Source organism: Periophthalmus magnuspinnatus, chromosome 3 (assembly GCF_009829125.3).
Source record: "Periophthalmus magnuspinnatus isolate fPerMag1 chromosome 3, fPerMag1.2.pri, whole genome shotgun sequence".
NCBI lineage: Eukaryota > Metazoa > Chordata > Actinopteri > Gobiiformes > Gobiidae > Periophthalmus > Periophthalmus magnuspinnatus.
In genome coordinates, this window is record NC_047128.1 from 18711346 (window position 1) to 18734015 (window position 22670).

General features: G+C 38.0%; 1 protein-coding gene across 1 annotated transcript in view; it reads right to left on the reverse strand.

Moving 5' to 3' along the window:
• bbox1 (butyrobetaine (gamma), 2-oxoglutarate dioxygenase (gamma-butyrobetaine hydroxylase) 1) overlaps positions 1 to 19435 on the reverse strand; it is a 29361-nt gene extending 9926 nt beyond the window's left edge. Inside the window, exons 1-3 of the mRNA XM_033989907.2 lie at positions 19359 to 19435; positions 17745 to 18146; positions 15170 to 15284 (exon numbers count right to left, since the gene is read on the reverse strand). Coding sequence (XP_033845798.1) covers positions 15170 to 15284; positions 17745 to 18131 — 502 coding nt within the window. The 5' untranslated portion in view covers positions 18132 to 18146; positions 19359 to 19435. The remainder of the gene's footprint in view (positions 1 to 15169; positions 15285 to 17744; positions 18147 to 19358) is intronic.
• Positions 19436 to 22670: the final 3235 nt, after the last annotated feature.

Genomic DNA, 22670 nt, shown 5'->3' on the forward strand with positions numbered 1-22670 from the left:
CCACAGCCAGGAAAATGAAAAATCCAATCACAAATCACCAAAGCTTTCCAAAGCAGTAGAAAGTGGAAAGGGGATTATGGCCCAAGTGTGAAATGAATAAACACGACATTATGGGGGAAGTTTGAATTCGAGTTTGTGACGGCAATGCAACAGGGCAGAAAGATGTATCACAAATTAAGTCAAAATTGCAATTTGAATGTCTATAAACTTGTAAATCTCAAAGGCTGCTGTTAGTCAAGCAATATTAAGTCCTCTGCAGGTACGTAATGTTTCATCTCAACAGGGCCCAAATTATGCCATTTTCTGCCTTATGCTATAATGTTTCCTCATCAAAAACATACCCAGAGTTGTGTTTCGTTTAATTCAAACATGTTTAACACAAAATCCTGGATGTTGGATAGAGGTGAAAACGGACAATTTCTGACCACTCAAGTTTCAAATACAGGACAATAAAGGATTATGCAAACATGAGGGAATCAAAATACAACTCTGAGTAAACTAAGCTCATAAAAGTCAATTTTACAGGATAGGTCCCCTTTATTGAAGTTTAGATCCAATAATTTGTATTCCTCATGGTTCAGACAGACCCTCCACTAGCAAAAGTTATATATGCACAATTAACAGTCATTTATTTAGTTACTAAATGATACTAAAACTAATATCGAAAAACTTTATTTATTTAATTATTTATTTGGCTGGGACAAAGCATGTTAATGAAGATATGACATGACAGACATGAATGTAAACACACCAGATTATAGCCAAAGGCACAGAGGGGTCAAAATTTAAAAAAAAATTCCAATAGTTGCACATTCCACTCATTGCACATCCCACATATTGCACACTAGATACCCATTTGAGCAAATATCAATAGTGCAAAAAATATCACATTAACAGTATAAAATTTGAGCTTTCCTGAATAGTTTTTTGTATGATTTTGAGCTTTACCAGATCAAATACAAGACCTTGTGCCAAGATAAAGAAAGTACTATTTATTTTGTATATGAAAATCACATTCTGTTATTTAAAAAGGAGCATTTTTTTTATCTTCATTGTGTGCTGACTGAGTGCTGACTGAATTCCTTAGTATCAATATCAAGTTTGAAACTTTAGTATTGTGACAACACTACTTTCAAATCTCAAAGCATAAAATATATTGGGAAATGGCAGTATTGATGTGAAAAGCTGCAATTCCATGTTTTTTCCATCAAAACAGGCCAGTAGTGCTTGTGTGTGTAGATTCCTCAGATTCCGTTGGGGATGATAGCCCAGCGTGAGTATGTAAGGGTGCGCATGTGAGTGGAAAAAGCACTGAGCGGATCGGGAAGAGCACACAGTTTTTTTAAACAGATGCCCACCACAGAGAAAAGGAGCCCTCACAACAGCAGCTAATCCACAGCACATGGTGGAACACGAGCAGCAGACACACTTGAGGTGCAAAATGTGCCAAACGCATTAAGATGATGTTCAGATAATGCAAAATGTGTAATGTAAAGTGGGGAGTAACTTTTTAAATTGTGCTGGTTTAGACCCAATCCCAATTTTGTACCCCTTCCTCTTCCGCCATATTCCTTCGCCTACCCCTTCAAAATGATAGCTGTGGGGAAGGGCTGAAAACACTGCGCTAGGACATCAGACAGCCCTCTTTTGTCATTTATAACAAGCCCATTGCTGTGTGCTGTCATTTAAGAATATGTCTAACTAATTAGGTTTTTACGATCATTATAACATAATTATAGAGCCTAATATTATAGGCTACCTTAGGCTATATTATTATATCATACAGGCCTATATACTGTAGGGACTAAATTTGGGTTAAATGATGTATTCATAATAATATTGTCTATTATATATTATAATCCGGTGACATTTTACAGGATAAAAGAACTCTTACTTGAGTAAAAGATTGGGATTACTCTTTCCACTGTGACTAAAGGTGTTTTAACACATTACTACGCTCTGTGGAGCAGCCCCAGTGCACACTAGATTTGGTTGAATTTATTTCACTGCTGGGTCAGTCCTTGTTCACACATACTGCGCCAAGAGCTACTGACCATGACAACTTATTTCCATGACAACAGGCCCCGTTGATACATTTGCTTTTCTGATGCTACACGCGGTGGCCTTTTTTTTTGTCTGTTTGCCATGAAGGTTGCAAATGTGCTGTCGCGCCCATTCATGGAAAAATAAGTGCTTCTTTAATCCAATTCCAGCCACTTTTACTTGCACTTGCAGACTACTTAGGCAAGCCTGAGGTCTGTTGCTTTTCTACCACAGTCGACTTGCTCAGAGACCGTCTGCTGTGTTCACAACAGCCCAAGTGCACCGGGTCAAAAGCACTATTACGTAGACTTCACTGTGTGACACTACAAGAAGCAAAATCTTTATGTAGACAATAATACCTGAAGGAGTGATGCAAGAAATATTTGCATCATTTATTATTAATTTGAGGAAACTTAATAATAAATGATGCAAGAAATATTTGCATCATTTATTATTAAGTTTCCTCAAATTTTTGTGGTCTTATTATTCTATTGTCTTTTGTGTAATGTTTTGTAATTATCTTCTGTTTTACCTGCCTTGTAAAGTTGAAATTAGCATTAACATTTACAAAAAAATATAGATAGATCCATTCAGCTACTCTTACAATTACTTGAGTAGTAGTTTCCCTAAAACTCTATTTACACTCACTAATTAGCAAAATCGACTTTTTAGAGCTTTCAACCATGTTTCCCTTTACATTTACCCTCTTGAAGTTGTATTTAGAGTGATTCGTGCATGTTTGAATACCATATTTTCCAGATTGTAAGTCACCCTTTTTTTTCATAGTTTGTCCAGGGGTGCGGCTTATACTCAGATGCGACTTATATGTGAAATTATTAAAATATATAATTTCACATCTTTGTTATTGTCACACTGACAACTGTGTGAGGGCACTCTAGGCTTGTGTACCAGTATGGCAGCCATGCAGAAGTGGCACTTCATCCACTTCCGGAGAAGGCGGAGTTGTTCAGAAGCGACACAGAGGATGAAGAATTCAATGTGACTTGGAAGTGAGATCGAGAGTAAACTTGTTACCTAGTTTTTTATGCTTTAGTTATCTGATTAACTGTTAATACTTTACGTAAACATACCAGATACATATTCAGTTTGTTGTCTATGTGTTACATTAGCGTGCTGTACTGCTATTCAGCCTGTTGTTCTCCATTTTACTATTATTATAACTTTCCTTTAAAGATAAAATGTCTATTCTCGGTCTCAGATTTTGTAAAATAAATTTCCCCCAAAAAATGACTTATAGTCCAGTGCAACTTATATATATTTTTTTTTCTTAATTATTACAAATTTTTTCGCTGGTGCAACTTATACTCAGGAGCAACGTAAAGTCCGGAAAATAGGGTAATCTTTATATGCCTATATTCAAAATGTCATTGCTCTGATCAACACCCGTTTTCACCGCCACCAGTATACATCCACTTTTCTTTACTTCGTTCACCAATTTTATTTTCTTAGTTGGAGCATTCAGCAGCGTCACAGCGTCCTTTTGGAACAAATGAAAAAAATCTGCAGATATCCATAGGAGGTGCTGACAGCTGTGCGGTGGTGACTTCAGCTCCTATTGGGCAACGAGGTTCCCATCTGGTTTTCTAACACGGATGTCAGCGTACTTGTTTCAATTTGGCTCAATAATGAGATTTAGATCCAAATTATAACATAATGACTCATGTGTATCATAGATTATAACTATACCAGACACAAGCACAACATGTCTTCATGAATACACATTGTGGTGTTAAAATGGATTATCAACCCATTTCTTAAACATTGGAATAGAGTTTGAAATTTTCATATCATGGCATCAGTATTAGACTTTCAACTATTAGACTATGAAGTTTCCTTCTACCAAATTGCCTGTGCAAAGGTTATGTTGTCCTGATGAAGACATAGAAGGAGCAGGGCCAGTTGAGTGAGTGAGTAAACCCTGAGTGATGTCTCTGAGGAGGGAGCCTTTTCTCCTGAGCTCTGGCAGTGTGGGGCTGACAGCCTGAAGCACGTCTCCATCACTAGGGCACTGTACTAGAGACACTGCACCGGAGCAGAGGAGGGAGAGCCACCGGGGACACCTTCCATGGAATAGACACGAGACAGGGGACAGAACAGATTGAATGGAGGACAAAACAACAGAGACAGCTGCAGGGGAAGACAACGCTCTGCTCATTGGGTTTCTGTACATCACTGGGACCCTTTGCTTTGTTGTTTTCTTCCATACAGCAATAATTACAGCTTAGATTAGGGCGGACCAATTTGGAAAAAAAAAATCCAGTTGTGATTTTTATTGACAAGGATTGCAACTAGATTTGCGATTTATGTTTTAATAATAATAGGCATATGTTTGACTGTTTAATAGGCTTCTGTTTTGAATTGACAAAAAAAATGAAAAATTAACTGACTAATACAGCAACCACACTTCAGTGATTTCACAACATACAGATCTATACATTTTAATACAGATCTAAACTACAGGTTTAGAAGTTTTTTAAGCAGAATAAGACAAGATATTTTGCTTGTGGATAAAGTTATTACGTCAAAACTTGCCTTTGTGATATGCTAATTGCATCCATTCAACTTGTGATTTCGATTCGACTGCGATCAATCTTGGATTAGGGTGTTTGCTTATAAAAGGGGTGTATGTTCAACTTATCTTTTCAAATATGCTGCTATTAAAAACATTGCTTCAACTGCATCAGACTAACTCAATCCCTAAGACATACTCTACACTGTGTACACAAATTACATTTGCATAAACATTTGAATAGTTTGATATAAGACACCAACCACTATGTGCTCCAACTTAAATACAGCCAATGGCCAATGTAAGAAGTAACTGCATCTTCTGAGACTTCACACTTTGTGATTGGTTAAGATCATGACCAAGCAGGAGGATTATTGATTATCTCCAGATTGTCAAAGAGTACCTCCAGTATTTGATTTACTATTGTTATATCACCCATTTGTATGTTAGTTTCTGTCAAGAGGTTTCAAACCTAAGGAACATGTTCTGCTCTTTTGTCAGTCTTGAAAATGCACCACGACACAGAAACAACAGTCTGGGATGGTGTCAGGCAGTTTGTTTCATGATTCTTAGTAACAACATGTGTCTGATTAGTTATAATTAACACAGAAGCTCCTGCCAAGATCACCTTTTTTGGTCCAGATAAAAAACAGCCTCAATGTTTTGTTTTGGTTTTTTTTTTTACCATTTACAAAGGATAATGTAAAGAGCATTTATCTTGACAAGAATACATTAAAATAAGATACAAGGCTTTTAATATTTCCATGCAGATATACAGTTGAAACTAGAAGTATATATATAAAAAAAACTCTTCTGCTTTCTTTTTTCACTGTCTTGCATGAAATCAGGCTTAACTTTCCTGTTTTAGGTCAATTAGAATTACCAAAATTATTCCTATTTGCTAAATGCCAAATTAAGGAGAGAAGAATTTTTTATACAATTTTACATAACTTTCTTCAGTCAGAAGTTTACATACATTTCATTAATATTTGGTACCATTGCCTTTAAATGTTGGATCAAACCATAAGCTTCTCACAGTAGTTGGTAAGAATTCTGACCCTTTCCTTTTGACAGAACTGGTAAGCTTCCTTACTCACACATGCCTTTTCAGGTCTGACCATAACTTTTCAATAAGATTCAGATCAGGGCTGTGTAATGGCGACTCCAAAACATTAACTTTGTTATACTTAAGCCACTTTGTAACCAGTTTGGCAGTATGCTTCAGGTCACTGTTCATTTGGAAGACTCATTTGCGCCCAAGCTTCAACTTCCTGTCTTGACGTACTGCTTCAGTATTTCCACATAATGTTCTTTCCTCATGATGCCATCTATTTTGTGAAGTGCGCCTGCCCCTTTTTGCAGCGAAATAACTCCACAACATGATGCTGCCACCCCTGTATTTCACAGTTAGGATGATGTTCTGAGGCTTGCAAGCTTCCCCCTTTTTCCTCCAAATGTAACAATGCTCATTATGGCCTAACAATTTTAGTTTCATCAGACCACAGGACATGACTCCAAAAATTAAGGGCTTTCTCCCTGTGTGCATTTGCAAACTGTAATCTGGCTTTTTAATGTTTTTTTTTTTTTTTTTTGGCTTTTGGCTAATGGCTTCTTTCTGGCTGATTGGCCTTTCAGCCCATGTCAGTACAGTACTCGTTTCACTGTGGATAAAGACAGTCTTACCAGCTTCAGCCAGCATCTTCACAAGATCTTTTACTTTTGTTCGTGGGTTGATATGTACATTTCAGACCAATGTATGTTTGATCTGGAAGGAGACAGGTTCTGTGTCCCAGAGATGGTTTGATGGCTGGACATTCCCATGGTGTTTATACTTGCATATAATTGTTTAAACAGATTAATGTGGCACATTCAGGCATCTGGAAATTGCACCCAAGGTTGAACCAGACTTGTGCAAGTCTACAATTATCTTCCTGATATAATTTCTTTTGACTTTTCCATGATGTTACACAAAGAAGCAGTGCGTTTAAGGCGCAACTTCAAATACATCCACAGGTGTGTCTCTAATTAACTCAAATATTGTCAATAAACCTATCAGAAGTTTCGAAAGACATGACATCATCATCTGTGTTTTTCCAAATTGTTTAAATGCATCTTTCTGTATGTAAACTTCTGACTTTGAAGAAAGTAATGAAAAATTATCTTTAAAAAATCTGTCTCTCATTGTTCTAGCATTTAGCAAATAGAAATAATTTTGGTAATCGTAATTGACCCAATTTCATACCAGACTGTCAGAAAAAAAAGTGTATGTAAATTTCTAGTTTCAACTGTAAATTATTCTAAAACAATTTAGGAAAGGAGAGTATCCATACCACCTCAAATGTTTTAATATGAGTATGAACATTACAATCAAATATTATCAGTGCATTGATTTTTAATAACCCTAAAAAGCTCAATTCCATTTATATCCATTAGTGCTGCTCCTGAGGCCTGAGCTCTAGACAGCAGCTCACTGTCATAGCCATCACTTTCAGACTGCAGTGAAGTCCCTCAGTGTGGTTATCAGGGCCATTAGTGGATATTAGATCACATTGTGCCATTATTCACTTCACTGACATGGAGGTTTGTCTCCATTGTGCAGCCCTCAGGACAGGGGACATTTAATAAACCACTGCACAGGTAACAGACAATAAGGTTTTTATTAATCGCCAAACACTACAACAGTTTATTAGCCTTAGTGCTTTGGCCTATTTGGCTACAAGATTATATAATTGTAGACTAATTGCTAAATCAAAATATTAATGGTTGTAATAAGCAAATGGCAAAGGGTGGCAAACTATTTAGATAATATCTTGTTTGCATAGGCAAACTGGAAGAGATTTTAAATCATACAATCCTCCGAATGCAAAGACTGCAGCGAAAACCTGAACTAAAAGAAGAATGAATGAGTTTTAGGTCATTAATAGGATTAAACTAGGACTAAATTAGGATTTAACCAAGATTATACCAAAATTCAATCAGGACTAACTATTCTAAATCAGGTCTCAACTATAGCTAAAGCAAGACTATATCACAAAGACATCATCTGGGATAAAAAAAAAAAAAAAAAAAATCATTCATAACCAGGATTAAATCAGGATTTGACAACTACTTGCACACAATAGTAATGATAATGAGTAGATTTGCATTTATGCCAAAATGTATAACCAAGGCAAGTGCTTCCGTGAGGGAGGCAGGGACTTCACGAAACTTCATTTGCACAAACAGCCAATAAATGAGTGGAACAATCTCCCACCTGAAATAAAAAGTCAAACAAACTATGCAACATTTTCTGTGGAGATTATAAAGTGGTTGTGGCATAAACAAACCTGCCAGCACATATGCATGACACACTCTGAAATGTGTGCAACTCTGGTATACTGTATTTTTGAAAGCTATGGACTGATGTAATGTTGAAATATAGAAGTGGTATATATTTTATAAGATGAAGCTAGCTCATGATTTTGTAAATAGGTAATGATCATCGTTGGTGTGTGATTGTATTGTACATGTGTGATATTGTGTGAGTGTGTGTGGGACAGAGAGTGGACACTGTGAATTATTCTTATTGTTGACTCAATGTAATTGCTTTGTACAATTTGTTTCTGTAAATTAGGGATGGCAGATGGTAACTAGCTATTTACCTACAATCTGGTCCAGAGCGTCTCAGGTTTTTATGAGCTTAATATCTCTGTTTGTTGTTCCTTCAAATGGATACAAAACTCACAAAAAATTTGTGTGTGAGAGGTGTGTATAAGTAAAGCTACATACATTTTATACTGCTGCATGTTGATTTCTCTTGTGATAGTATAGCACTGGGGACAGCATGTGTGTCATAGTTCAAAAAGGGGGCAAAGGCAGGGCAAAGTCAATGAGTGACAGTTATCACACAGAGTAAACATGTGTGATAATATTATGCATCACAACTGTGCTGTGACGGAGATGTCCACAGAGCGCTGCCAACACCACCGGACGCCTCAGGATCAAAGGGGCACGGTTATCAGTGAACCAGGATTTAAAACGGGGAGATAAGAGAGGTTAGATAAACATGTAACATCACTAATGGCAATTAAGATAAGACCCATAAAATGTGTTGGCACTGAACTGAAGAGCAAGGAGGACAAGTGCTTTAAACTATAGGAAAAGACTACTAGGGCTGTAGTCGACTAAAGAAATTCTTGGTCAATTAAAGGAATAACCTGCAGATCAATTAGTGAAAATGGGTGAGTATCTGACCCAAACTGCACTCACAAGACTATAACTGCACTGGAAAAAGTACTAGGAAACAATGTATTTATATAAGGAGAGATTAAACCTGAGAATTATGAGTTTAATCTGACTTTTTATATATAAATACGTCAATACAAAAATCTGCAGCTAACACAGACTTGTCATTCAGCTGTTATTGCATATAAATCCTAATAATCTACATCAGCGGCTCTCAAACTTAACTACCACCAACATAAAAAATAAATACAAATTTGGTTTACCAATAAAGCTAGATTTGAAGAAATTAAAACTTCCAATGTACAATTATCCAAAGAAGGACAAAGCTGCCAAACTACCATCTGAAGGAGCTCGCAATGCAAATCTATACACACCAATCACAAACAGACTATTAGATGTAACTTTTCTCAAGGAGGGTCCACTACATTCTTGTATCCACGGAGATGTTATTACGTTGCCAGGAATATTCCACCGTGTGGCATTAAACACATCTATATTGCACTTCATCAGAAACGTTATATAGTGCACCTTTAAAGTCAGAAAAAACATGAAAATAGTGTATGAATAATAACTTCAGCTTCAGCTTTTGATTACTGCAACAAGCTCAAAAGCACTTTACACTAATATTCCAGTATAGTAGCACTTGTACTAAAACAAATTAGCATTAACCCTGACAGCCTTACTTATGTTTAATAAAATGTAAAAACATGTTGGACCAAGTGCTGCTTACCCAGAGGCCTGCAGTGTGGAGGAAACAGTGACTTTACAAAGGGCTAGTGTTAAGCAGAACATGCACTACCCTGGAGTCCCAACGCGCTTTAAATGACTTTTCCATATGGTCTGTACAGCTCTCAAATTCAAACTGACTTCAGCAAATTGCAAGGCCACAACATGCACACTTGATTTATTTATTACTTAGACAGAATCCATCCACTGTACTTGTCCAAACTATCACACTCCTTGCCACTCCAAAGCCTCTTTCTCTGGGCTGTGGTCTCCAAAACGTAAATTGCTCATACCACCATCTCATACACTTAAAAAAAATATATATTATTAACATATAGTATATTTCAAAACATTTCCCATTTACTAACATAAGTGGTAAAGAACAAACGTGGCTTGCTCTGTAACATTTTGGGGAGTTATGGAGTTCAACAGTACTAAGTGCCAAATAGTGTTGTCACAATAGTAAAATTTCAAATGTGATTTCAACACTAAGAAATTGACTCAATACTCGATACCGCACTGAAGATAAAACATGCTCCTTTTCCAGTAATGTAATGAGGATGTAAGTTTTGTACACAAAATACTATTTTCTTTATTACATAAGATCTTTTACTATCTTGTATAGCTCAAACTGACAGACTATTCAGGAAAGCTCAAATTTTGTCCTGTTAATGTGATTTTTTGTAGTACTCATACTATCTAGTTTGATATTAGTTTTAGAATTGATTACGTCTGATTTCGATACTTTTGACAATCCTAGTGCACGAGTGAGCTCCTATTAGACTGTGAAGGTGAGTTAACACTGCTAATGGTAGCTGTCAGAAGTCTGTATACACAAAAAATCTCACACTTACAACAATGTACACAGCTGTATTGTAGCCACAGCTGGCATGAGGTAGACTATCAGAAGTGAGGCTGCCCACCTGTGTCATCAAACCCTCTGACAACCCACACACACACAGCACATTCATATAGGCAAGCTGGGTGTGTCTTGTCTAAGGTATTCCCTTCTGTGGGGCTTGTGTGACACCTGAAAAGGCTTGCATACCAGTTTCAGAAACACTCCCTTTAGTACAATGCAACTACATCACTTGAACCCATGTCTCAAAATCCTGCTTCTAGAAACAGGACAGGACTATAACTGCACATCTGGGAATATTAGGACATCCCATAAAGAATGCCTGAGATATCCTCATGCTCACCACTCCTCACTGATCTGAACTTTAATACGCAGAGGTGGACTTGTAAAACCAAGTGCAGACAAACTAGAGTGTGCTTCACTGAGCTACATCAAAACATTATGCTAAATTGACTTCATAGTCTTGACACTTTTGCCATGGCATTTCAATTTTTATTCCTCAAGCTCCCCCAAAAAAGTGCTGCAAATCACTGTCCTTTTGAATGGATAAGTTAGTGTCTGTGCCCTCTGCTAGTATTCAAAGTCACAAGTGTTGAACCTCATCATTATTTGTGAGGGGTTTTGTTCACGGCCAGCTAAAGTAGTGACATAGTAACCACAAACCAAGGCAAGTCACCATTGCATTTTAACAGTTAAGCTAATTCTAGCATACCTGCTATCCACCTCAGTTTTAAACTAAGAATTCTGTGACGGCACACATATGCACCTTATAATGAATGGACATTGTTACTCTAACCTAAAAGGGCCCATATTGCTTATCCATTTTCTGATCTATGTTATAATGTTGTTTCTTCATCAAATACATACCTGCAGTTTCATTCCAGATTTTTTTTTTCATGATGTAAAAACATTCTAGCATGGCTTAGTGCTCACAATTGACAATTTTGTGTAATATAGGATCTCTAATAAAACAAACTTTAACAATCAAAATTCTCACTCCATTAACTTAAAAAAAATCATGTTAAAATATTACAACGAAGTCCCCAAATTGAAAATGTGTTTGTTAATGACTGAAGTAAACCTTGAGTTAGAAAAAGGAAGCCTGTCTGTAGTCAGTCGATATAAATGTTTTTTCCATATCGTGTTTCCTCTCCCCAGAGCTGGAACACAGTGCAGTCATATTCCATACTTTCCATCCCCTCTCTCTTTCCCTCTCTCTCCGGCACAGAGCCCTGGCACTGCTCTGTTAATGAGAGCAGAGCCGCACAGACCCGTGGCTCCTGCAGGACCTCGTCAGCCCCCCTTCCCCTCCCTCCTGAGAGCCTTACCTTGTTCTAGGCCGACCTTCTGCTGTCTGGCACACCATAAAGCAGCCGGGACTATTGTTAATGTCCTGGAAAATCACTGCGCTCCATTTTAACAGCAGTGATGTGATCATGACAAATGTGTGGAAAGAAAAGATTAAATCACCGCTTTTCCCAGGAACAGTTACGGAAGAAGAATATGATTGATTTGTAAAACTTCAATATGGAATTTCAACAAGAACAGCCTGTAAAATCAATGGAAATACACCTCTGATGGGCCTATGATCTGATTAAAAAGGGGGCATTTTGCTAAATTTATTAATTTTTTTTTAGCTATATACCATGCTGTTCCCTCATCAAAAACATAGCTGAAGAGGTTTTGTGTTGTGATAGCAATCTGAAGGGGGAGTGACATAGTGCAGGGAAGAAAGGGAGGAGAGACTCAGAGTGTCAAAAACAAAAGTGAAACATATATATATATATATATATATATATATATATATATATATATATATATATATATTATATATATATATATTATATATTATATATATATATATATATATATATATCTCAATGAACAATACATTGTTCATTCATTGTTCATTCGGTTAATATAGCATTTTCAAAACAATAAAAAGGTAACAGGATGATCTATATATGTTATATGTTGGCAGTTAATACCCCTTAGAAGTAAAATACCCCCTCCTTAACAAGATTTTTTAATTCATTGTTATAAACATTGTATCATCAAAAGTAGTGATGCACGATTATGGAATTTTCAACCGATACAATAACAGACCATTTTAAATTAACCTTATTTTTGAAATGTAAAACTAGTTTTTTATTTGTGTCAGTTTATAGGCCTAAATGCACCAAGCAGGTCATATTATATGACCTGCTTGGTGCATTTTATAAAGCCTTAAAAAAATATGACATTATTCTTAACAATATGCTTCAGATAAGTGATATTTTATCTGTTAGTAATTATTGGTGACCAATATTACCATGCATCCCTACTCAAAAGTGCTTTATGGCAAAAATCTACTTTGCAAATGTTTTGACAAGTAACATCAAGTAACAATTCAGCCTGTAGCACGATTCCCCTCACAGAAGTGAAAGAAGACAGGTTGTCATACTACTACAAAAACATGACTTAAGAGTAATTCATTAATGTAACAAAAATAACGACAATACTCTCTACAGCAAAGGTATAGCTAGACTGAACTGGACAACACTATCATAATGTCTTGAGGGTTCAAGTCTCTGGGTGTTGGATCCTGTACTGAAGGAAAAAAAAAACTTTTCCTGCATTAGAATTTCAGCTTCATGCCTCTTTTTTAATGCTGGGGCTACTACATTTACCCTAAATTTCGGACAATAAGCTGCTACTTTTTTCCCCACACTTTGAACCCCGTGCCCTATACAATGGTGTGGCTAATATATAGATTTTTACCGGGGGCACTCTCTAGCAGTAAACGCAAAAGTGAGACAGATGTGGGGAAATATTATGCACTGAAGAATACACTAGAATACACAAAGAAATGCATATGATAAGTTAAAGGCAATCGATCTGGCCATCAAAGATGGAAATAGAACCACCGTATGTAAGCTTGACATCAATTAATCGACATTGGAGGTGGCAGTGGGAGGAACTTAGTCAAAGTAAAAAGACAACAAAAGCTTTCAGAAGAAATAAAAGTAGATTGCCCATACTGGATACCCGAAGTGTTATCACTGTGCAGATCCGGTTTAAAGCAAAAACAATCGCGACCAAAAAAAAAAGTCTGAAGATTTCAGAAATGGACTTGGTGTTTCAGGTTTATGAGATGAAAAGGCCTGTCCATCAGGGCACGGACGACTCTGTCAGCAACTCCCTCCCGACTAAAAACTTCCGCAAATTCACTCAAACGAAGATTGCCCAGAATTCCACTGACCCAAATGACATCATAAACATGGATGAAGTACCTTTGACGTTTTACTTACCTCTCATTAGGACTGTTAACAGGAAAGGTGAATCAGCTGTCACGCTGAAAACAACTCGCCATGAGCGAACACATTTCACTTGTGTACTGAGCTGTACAGCATCTGGACAAAAGCTTCCACCAATAATGATTTTTAAGTGGATGACTATGCCAAAAGAGAAACTCCCAAAAGGAATCGTGGTGAAAGTCAATGCGAAAGGGTAGATGGTAGAAAGCCTAATGGAGAAATGGCTTACGAAGTGCAACGGCAAGCGACCTGGAGGATTTTTTCACAGAAAAAAAGCATTGCTCCTTATGGACAGCATGAGGGCCCATATAACAGATTCTGTGAAAGCAGACATCAAGAGAACAAGCTCAATTCCAGCTGTGATTCCTGGGAGCACAACAAAATATTTGCAGCCACTGGACATCAGCGTAAATCGTGCATTTAAAGTGGCACTCCGAGTTGAGTGGGAGGGCTAGATGACTAGCGGCAAGAAATCCTTCACCACAACTGGCCACATGTGAAGAGCAACTTTTGCTCAAGTCTGCGAATGGATCCTGACAAAATGGAGAAGTGTGAAAAAGTCCACCAACCGGTTTCGAAAGGCTGGACTGCTGCGTGATGAAGAGGACAACACAAGCTCAAGGGTGAATGTGCCTCAAGACAAAAGTGTAAATATGTGTAAATATCTCATGTTACAACATAAAAACCAGCGGCTTAAGTCCAACTAATTCCTATGTATGTACAAAATGTGTTTTCTTTTCAAATTTAGATGGTGAGGGTGCGCTCAATAGTCTCTCCCCCTTTTCACACATTTTCTAGCCAACAGAGCCTACAATATTTGCTTCAGTGCTCTTGTTTGTACTACTTATATGTATATATTTGGAACACAAGATGCAGCCTTAATTTTAAAGAGGCCATATTATCAACTTTTTGGAGCGTTATACCATGTTATAACGTTGTTCCTTCATCAAAAGAGGGCTAAAGATGTTTTAGACCTGCATGGCTCTTGTACAAGGCTACATAACAAGAAGCTTTCTGCAGCGCTCCCACATGGCCATTTTTCATAAATATACAAAAGCAAGACACAAAACACTGCTTGTTTTGATTGTGTTGTGACTTGGCGAGGGCAGAGAGGAGAGCAGGAATTCAAGTGACAAAAACTAAACTAAAACTAATTATTGATCATAACCGGATTTATATAGTGCCTTTCAAGACACTCAACTTTACATGCATTATTCATTTACTCCACACTCAGTGATGGTAAGCTACTATTGTAACCCGCAGCTGCTCTTGGGTAGACTGATTGTTTAAACATTTTAATGTTTTTTTTTTTGTTGAAAATTTAGCATTTTCAAAACAATAAAAAGTAACATGGGGTCCTAAATTTGTGTCAACAAATAATACCTCATAGAAAGTGTAAAAAGATGTATTTAAGTATTGATGGTGCAAAGTGAGTATGGCCAGTTGTGTACAGTTGTGTGTAGTGTGTGTGGGTTTAGACGGGACACTGACCACTGAGGAAGAGCTCTTCCTGCACAGTTCGTCTGGCAGCAGCAGAGAAACAGCGTCTCTTCAGCCAGTCGCAGTCAAACACACTGGAGTGCTGGCCCTGCCACACCACTGACACCTGAGGACAGACATGCATGTGGTGGTGACGTTTAAGGACATAATACATACAACAGAACAAGGATACGATTGTTTTAGTTGGATACAATTTATTCAAAATGGTCATTATTTTACTAAAACTCATTTACCATGTTCTTCGGTGCTTTAGAATACATAACACTTACACGTGCACATTCAAGTTGAGTTAGTGAATTGTAAAACATAAGCCCAAACATTGCTATTCTTAATCCTGAATATTCTCATGCATTAAGACACATGAAAAGGGGGCTTCAGTAACAATTACATTGGAGATGATCATCTCAGATGATAATGTGTTCTTTGTGGGTACAACTTGTTCCTGGAGCTTTGGATGTTTTCAGCTGGAATTGAATACGGAAAAGTAATAAAATAATTTAAATTACCTGTTTAATATTAGGTGTAAAAAGGCAAAGGCATTACATGTAATTGATGGTTCCCAAACCATGCTTGGTTTGGGAATGACTTAATGACTTGATGAGTTGTCTCATGTTTATGTTTATGTCACCCATTTCAACCCACAGTTTAGTGACGTAATTTCAAACTCGTTTCGGCAGGTTTTTTTTATGATGCCAAACACACCCATCTTCAGCAGATAATGGGCCTTTACACATTTCTGCCATCCAGCCACATAATTCACGTGGTTGAATTACTACTGTATTTTCATGTGCATTTTAATAGCTTCAGATATTTGTTCAAATCTGAATGTAACCATTTATTCATTTCCTAAACAGTAAAATGAAAGCTGAGCACACTGAAGTGCCAGTTATTACCATCCTGTGGGTTGTAAAAGCCGGCCTAAGTGGTGCACGAGTATGTTGGGGAAGCCTATGAATTTTATTGGACATTTAAACAGTCACCTTGGGTGATAGTAAAACCTACAGAACGTTTATGAATGAATGTTGAGTCTGGGCACAGACTGTACCACAAAACAAGCTCCACCTACCCAGCATGTTATACTGGTGTGCTGGTTTCCCCATCAACCTGAACCATCACCTGTGTAGATTCCAGCTACGTACTCCTAAAAAGTCCTGATATGCTTCCCTAAAGGAACTGGATGAAGAGTGCGGTATTTCGCTTTAGCCACTTTTTCACCGGCACATGACACGGGTCCAGCAAGACACACTCAATGGTATGACATAGGCTTACATTGCCAAGAGGTGCTGGACAGCTATAAAAAGACAGATGCTAAAAGAGCATCAACAATTATCTGCGGCACAACAATGAGCAGCAACAAAGAGTTTAAGCACATCATGCTTCTGTTCATGAACATGACCAACAGCAACAGAAGACACTGCTTTTTGTCATCAAGAACTAGAAGCAGCAGCGACTTCAAAAACACAAGCAAATGTGTATCCTGCAAAGCAGCAATACACAAAACAGCACCATAGAAGGACACTTGGGGCAATTACGTGGCTCCAATAACAGCAGCCAGAGAACTTGGTCTATGCCATGCAGTACAAGATGATGGGATGTGACGCCCTTGATGATCGTTTATCCAACAAATGTCCATCCTTACAAGGTTCACACTATTTACGTTTTGCAATGCATGAACCACTACTGGCGTGCTGCCATAGCTCAATGGTGCAATACAAGTGCCATAGAGTGGATCGCAGGTGGAAAAGTGATAACTTGGAAGTATCTTATCAAATTCAAAGACTGCTGGAGACTGTATCGATGGACCGATAAGGGTGAAAAACTATTTCATTCTTTAACAATAAGGTTGTCGCTATTATAGGCCAATCTATCTTTAACATTGGCCCAACTGCACCGTGTTCTGCTGTTTTAGTCAGTCTGAGCCTCTGTCACTGTATCTGGTCACAGGGACATTTGATAAATTAAAACCATTGTCTTGTCCAACAAACCCAGTCCCATCTCGCTTTTTTGGGGCCCTTGTGTTAGGGAAATCATCAAAAGCAGTCCATCTTCTGGCACTGCCCCCTCCTTTGGTAAAATGGCTATTGTTACACCACTGAAGAAGGAATTTGGTCTCGACCCTACAATTTTGTCTAATTATTGTCCAATTTCCAAACTTCCCTTTGTATCAAATTGCATCATTGTGCAGTTACAGCCTTTTTTAGATCGAAATGGCACTTTAGACACTTTCCATTCAGGCTACAAAGCATTTAGCAGCACTGAATCTGCACTTTAAAAGGTTTTTAATGACCTGTTTTTAATGACTTATACTGGTGATTCTACCATTCTGATGCTTTTAGACCAGATTGTTGCTTTCGACACAGTCAAGCATGCAACTCTTTTAAAATGTCTTGAAGACTATGGGTGTCAGGGAGACCGCCCTGGACTGATTTAGGTCGTCCAGATGGTCCAGTTTGAAATGTTAGGATTGTGACAACACTAGAACTTACACACATGATGGTGTGCAAGTTACCCCATATTCAGCCTTCTGCCTAGTGCCACAGTACATCCCTGACGTGCTGCTGTGTACCTTGTTGTCAGCGGTGAGCTCCACGGAGTCCACCCTGATGTTCACGTCAAGATCTCCTACGAGCAGCTTTCGCGCCTGGGCAGACTGGAGAGTGCACATGGGGCACTGGCAGTTGTCCCGGAGCCAAGTGAAAGGGTAAACGCTGTGCCCGCCGTCCTCCCACTCCACCTGCAGGAGGCGCTCTTCGTGTAGGGCCTCAACATAGCGCACACTCCGGCCCAGATCAGAGAGAGAAGCCGGGCTGTGTGTGTGCTGTCCACGCCTCTGCTGCAGCCTGGAAGACACAGAGAGCTGAGGAGGTACACCACGGCCCCTCACACACTGCAAAGTCGAGGAGCTCCTGCGAAGGGCGGACACCACAAAGCGACTGCATCTGCTCATCCACATGGTTCTGTGCTGGGGCTGTAAAAAAAACAGGGACAGCTATGGAACAAGATTGGAAATGGGGCTGCAACTAATGATTATTTTAGCGGTTGGCTAGTCAGGAGATAATTTGTCTTTTAAAGCCCCTGTATGTAACTTTGAGCCATTTTGGTTGTGTTTATTGCACAGAAAAACATGCATCCTTAGTGTGAGCATGCTTGCGTGTCCCCAAAACCTGACTTATTTGGGCCTGTAGGAAGGCCTCTCGTTTCCATGGAAATGTCTATGGCTACGATATTCCACAGTATAACAAAAATATTTTCATATTTATCTCCATGGAGAATGTTCCAAAGTATGGTTTAACATTCTGTTTCCATGGAATCATGCAGGTGATGTGCCATGTCCAGAAAGTTACATACTGTACCCCATGATCACCAAAATAAAGGTTGAAATATGGCGAAGGACAGCTTCTAGAGAATAATCACAAAGTGTATTCTAGAAGAAATTTGATTTAATAATGCAGCTATCTTTGATGTAAAAAGGTCTGCTCTTATGTCCTTTAGAACCTGCATGGTCCAGAGAGTGATGATGATTATTAGTGAATTAATCATTGTAATCCTGCATGAAACCTACTATTTACCAGTTGTACAGACTAAAGACTAATTAAGTTATCCTTAAAACAAAAAGAATGTCATCTAATTGGTCTAAAGGCTGGTGCGGTTACATGTATGGACGGCAGTATTTACATAAATTGTGGCAATGGCCTTTGACCTAAATAGATGGTTGCTGGATTGCAGAGAGTTAACCTGCGTAACAGTATGTGCTACATCAGGGTTTTCAAGTTACAATATATCAACAAAACACTGGACAGTGACAGAATACAAAACTGATGGGCAATTTAAAAAAAAATGTATGAAGCTGTGAATAAACAGGGCTATGTAAATAATCTTACATAGCCCATTACATTACCTTCACCAGATATATTAACATATTATAGTGCAGATATCCTAAACGTTCTCAAAATACAATAGCAAATGATGCACCCAAAAAACTAAGCTGCTCATGAATGAATCGCAGACTACTGTGTTTGACAACTGATGCTCAACGTGACGCTTTGCTAGCTAGCCTCCACTAGTTTAGCGTTAGTTAGGTTAGCTCAACTGTTATTAACTGATTGTACAGAGTAATTCGGTAAGTAATAACTACATTTCTAGCTTGTACTTTTAAAAGAAGCCGGGCGGGCACTCCTACCTTAGCTGGTAAACAGAGAGGCTTCCTCGTTGTGTGCCAGGAACTGCAGACGCCGCACGCCGGGTGAGCAGAGCGGCGTGTCTGTGGAAGTGGGTGAAAGGTGAACGGAACGCAGCAGCGAGCGGAACGGAACGGAACGCAGCATTGAGCGGGAACGTAGCAGCGAGCGGAACGGATCGCGAGCGGAACGGAACGGAGCGCGAGCGGAACCAGAGTACTGTAAATTTGTACTCAAGTAAAAGTACAGTTTCATGGCTAAACATTTATTCAATTACACGTAAAAGTACTGCTGCCAAAATTGTAGTCTACTGAAAGAGGTGGTATGCTATAACACTTCTATATGTAGCTATTAACTGCTAACACGTAACATATTTAGATCACCGTGTTATCTTTTATTGTTTTGAAAATGCTTTATGCTTTTATTATGTTTAATAAGTTTCGTTTTGACGAGTCTGAGTCACTCATTCAGATCACTATCACAGCATGAGCAGGATGCATTAATTAGCATGCATCCTGCTGATGAAACTACTGTACATCACATCAGGTTTGTGAAGTTATAGTGTATTAGTTTACATCATGCTTTTGTATAATTGGAAAATTGCTGTGAGGGAGCATGGGGTGACGTAGGCGTGTTGGCTGATACTTGGACATGATCTAAGAATGATCTGAATAAGGCCCAGGAGAGTTCTCTAAATTACTCAAGTATGCATGGATGACACATAAAACATCCCCAGGCATGTTTCTGATGAGGGAACAACATAGTCGAAGGCTTCAAAAAGTGCAGCTGCATATGGACAACACTACTCAAAGTACATGTTACTAGCCATTTTGCCACGATAGTTTTTTTTTTTTTTTTTTTTTTGTAGAAAACATGATACATTAAAGAGTAACAATACTCCTACTTACATTAACAAATTATGAATCAGATGTTACTTTCCAACAGTTACACTTTAGGTTATTCTTACTTGAATAGCATTTTTCCCAAAATACTTTTTTATTCTTACTTGAGTAATTTCTTGTACGTCTACTTGAATAATATTATTTTGAAGTAACTTTACTCTTACTTGAGTACATATTTTGGAAATGACCCACATCTGCTTATCATTTAAAATGTTAGATGGCAACATGGCTAGATTTATACTCAATTATAACTACAAGTACAGGTTTAAATCTACTCAAAAGTATAATTACCCCAAAAAATCTACTCATTTAGGCTACAGTAACATATTTGCTATTAGGTACTTTCTTCCCCTGCATTTCAATAGCTACTTGGCTCAGTCCATATATCGTTGTGCGTGAAAACAGCCATTTAGTTATTGTGGATGTGAGATGTAATTTGAAGGACAAAATATTAAATAATGCACAAAATCTGCTATTTTCATATGATAGACATAAAAATCTGAAAAACCAAAGCATATCTGAAGCTGTGGTGCAAGAAGCACACATATTCAAATCATTTCATATTGTCAACATAAAGTTTTTGTCACTTGTAAACTTACTCAAGTAAGAGTACTGTTACTTCAATAAAAATATTGCTCAAGTAGGAGTAAAAGTATGCAGCTTGAAAAGTATAATGTCTTTAAAAAGTTAATGTAAGTGAATACTACCCACCTTTGGACGTGAGTGCTCGGTCAAAAAGCGACCCGGGATGAATCCAGCTTCACATCAGCAAATAAAAAGCAAGAATGATACTGTAATTAGCCTATATGCACATAACAACCATGTATTTCTTCTCATTGTAAAAGAAGGCTGAATTTTGTCTAGCTCAGTGAGGTTTACCTGGACGACTGAGGGACACAGACAATTAATTTCCACCAAATATTAAGTAATTTCCTCTTTCCCTTCCATAGATAATGTGCAGGCCATGCAGTTTAGAGGGTTGTCTAGGCTACATACAAATATGGGGCATCAGGATGTGATCACAGATAAAACCATGCTGAAGTCATTTAAAGTGTTTAAATAGCATTACTGTTCCTAGTTATTCTTGGCAACTTTAGTGTAAACTAGCTAAATTTGCAGCTTTCTGGTCAAAAATGCCTAAATCCAAGTGTGTGCTGCCTTCAGTGGCCCCTGCAATTTCCAGTATCATCACAAAAGTCTATCCTGACTACCCTGCCCCTCTTCCTTCCTCACTCTTTTCTTTAGTCCACAGGCACTACCCAGTTGAGCAGCTCTATTTGAAATATGGTTGTGGGCAGAGTTTAAGTGTTTAGTCCCACTTTAAAGACCAGTGGGACATATTTCATAAGACACAATGCAGTGACATTATGAGACATGGTGCTGGCCATTGTTGACATAAGTCTTCATAATGAGTTATGGATAAAAAAAATAAAAAAAATCTATAGGTATTCTTTATGGATCAGTTTGAAACATTTAATTCTGTTCCCTCTCTGCACTGGTCAAATTTTATTATCAACATTGCAATCAGGTAGGCCTCTTAGTATCAGTATTCTCAAAACCCAAGTATCGCTATCAATATCTGACAGAAGCAGCCGGTTTTGGTACATATCTAACTCTAACATTTCTCTGCAGTTACATATTCTTTGGAGTCCTCAGTTCATATGTCTGTTCTTTCTCCCAGATGTGCTGCAGCCAACTCAATCGGCCTTTGCCACTTGCCACCATATTGGTTCTTGATAAACAAATGTAAAATGTAAAGGAAACATGCATTGGCTGCTCAAGTATCAGTATTACATCTGTTTTAGCTCAATTTTAGCTTTCTGTTCTTAGATTAATAAGCATCTCTTCCTGTTAAAGGATCTGTACGTATATATAGATTTTACATTCCATAAACATGACCTATCTGTGTCTCCTTATATGAGGGAATTTAATGTTCAAATCAAATATAGCTGTTACTCATAACAATTGTAATCTTGATTTATATTTGATAAGAAAAACATTGGGCATGATGGCCAAGTTGTTTATGTCATCATTTGAAGTTTTTGTTCTCAAGACAGTTATTCAATCAGAAAGCGGAAACAGACTCACATCAGTCTTTCATTTAGGTTGCCAGTTTCAATGCTGAAATCCATTTGGTTGATACCTAAAAAAGACTCTCTCTGATCTGACACCTCTCTACCTAAATCTCACCATCTGCAGCCAGTCATTAATCATGCTAGTGCAGCCTATGTTGCTGCAGTATAAGCTGTCCATATATTGAATGAGGAAAACTTTGTGTGTGCTCTATATGCAAGTGTAGTTGCTGTAAGAGCTGTAAGAGCACAGGCTATACAGTTCCTTTAAAGTCAGTGAAACATAAGGAATATGGCGCTGATTGCCCTGATATCCATGCAATATCTGCGCTAACTGCCC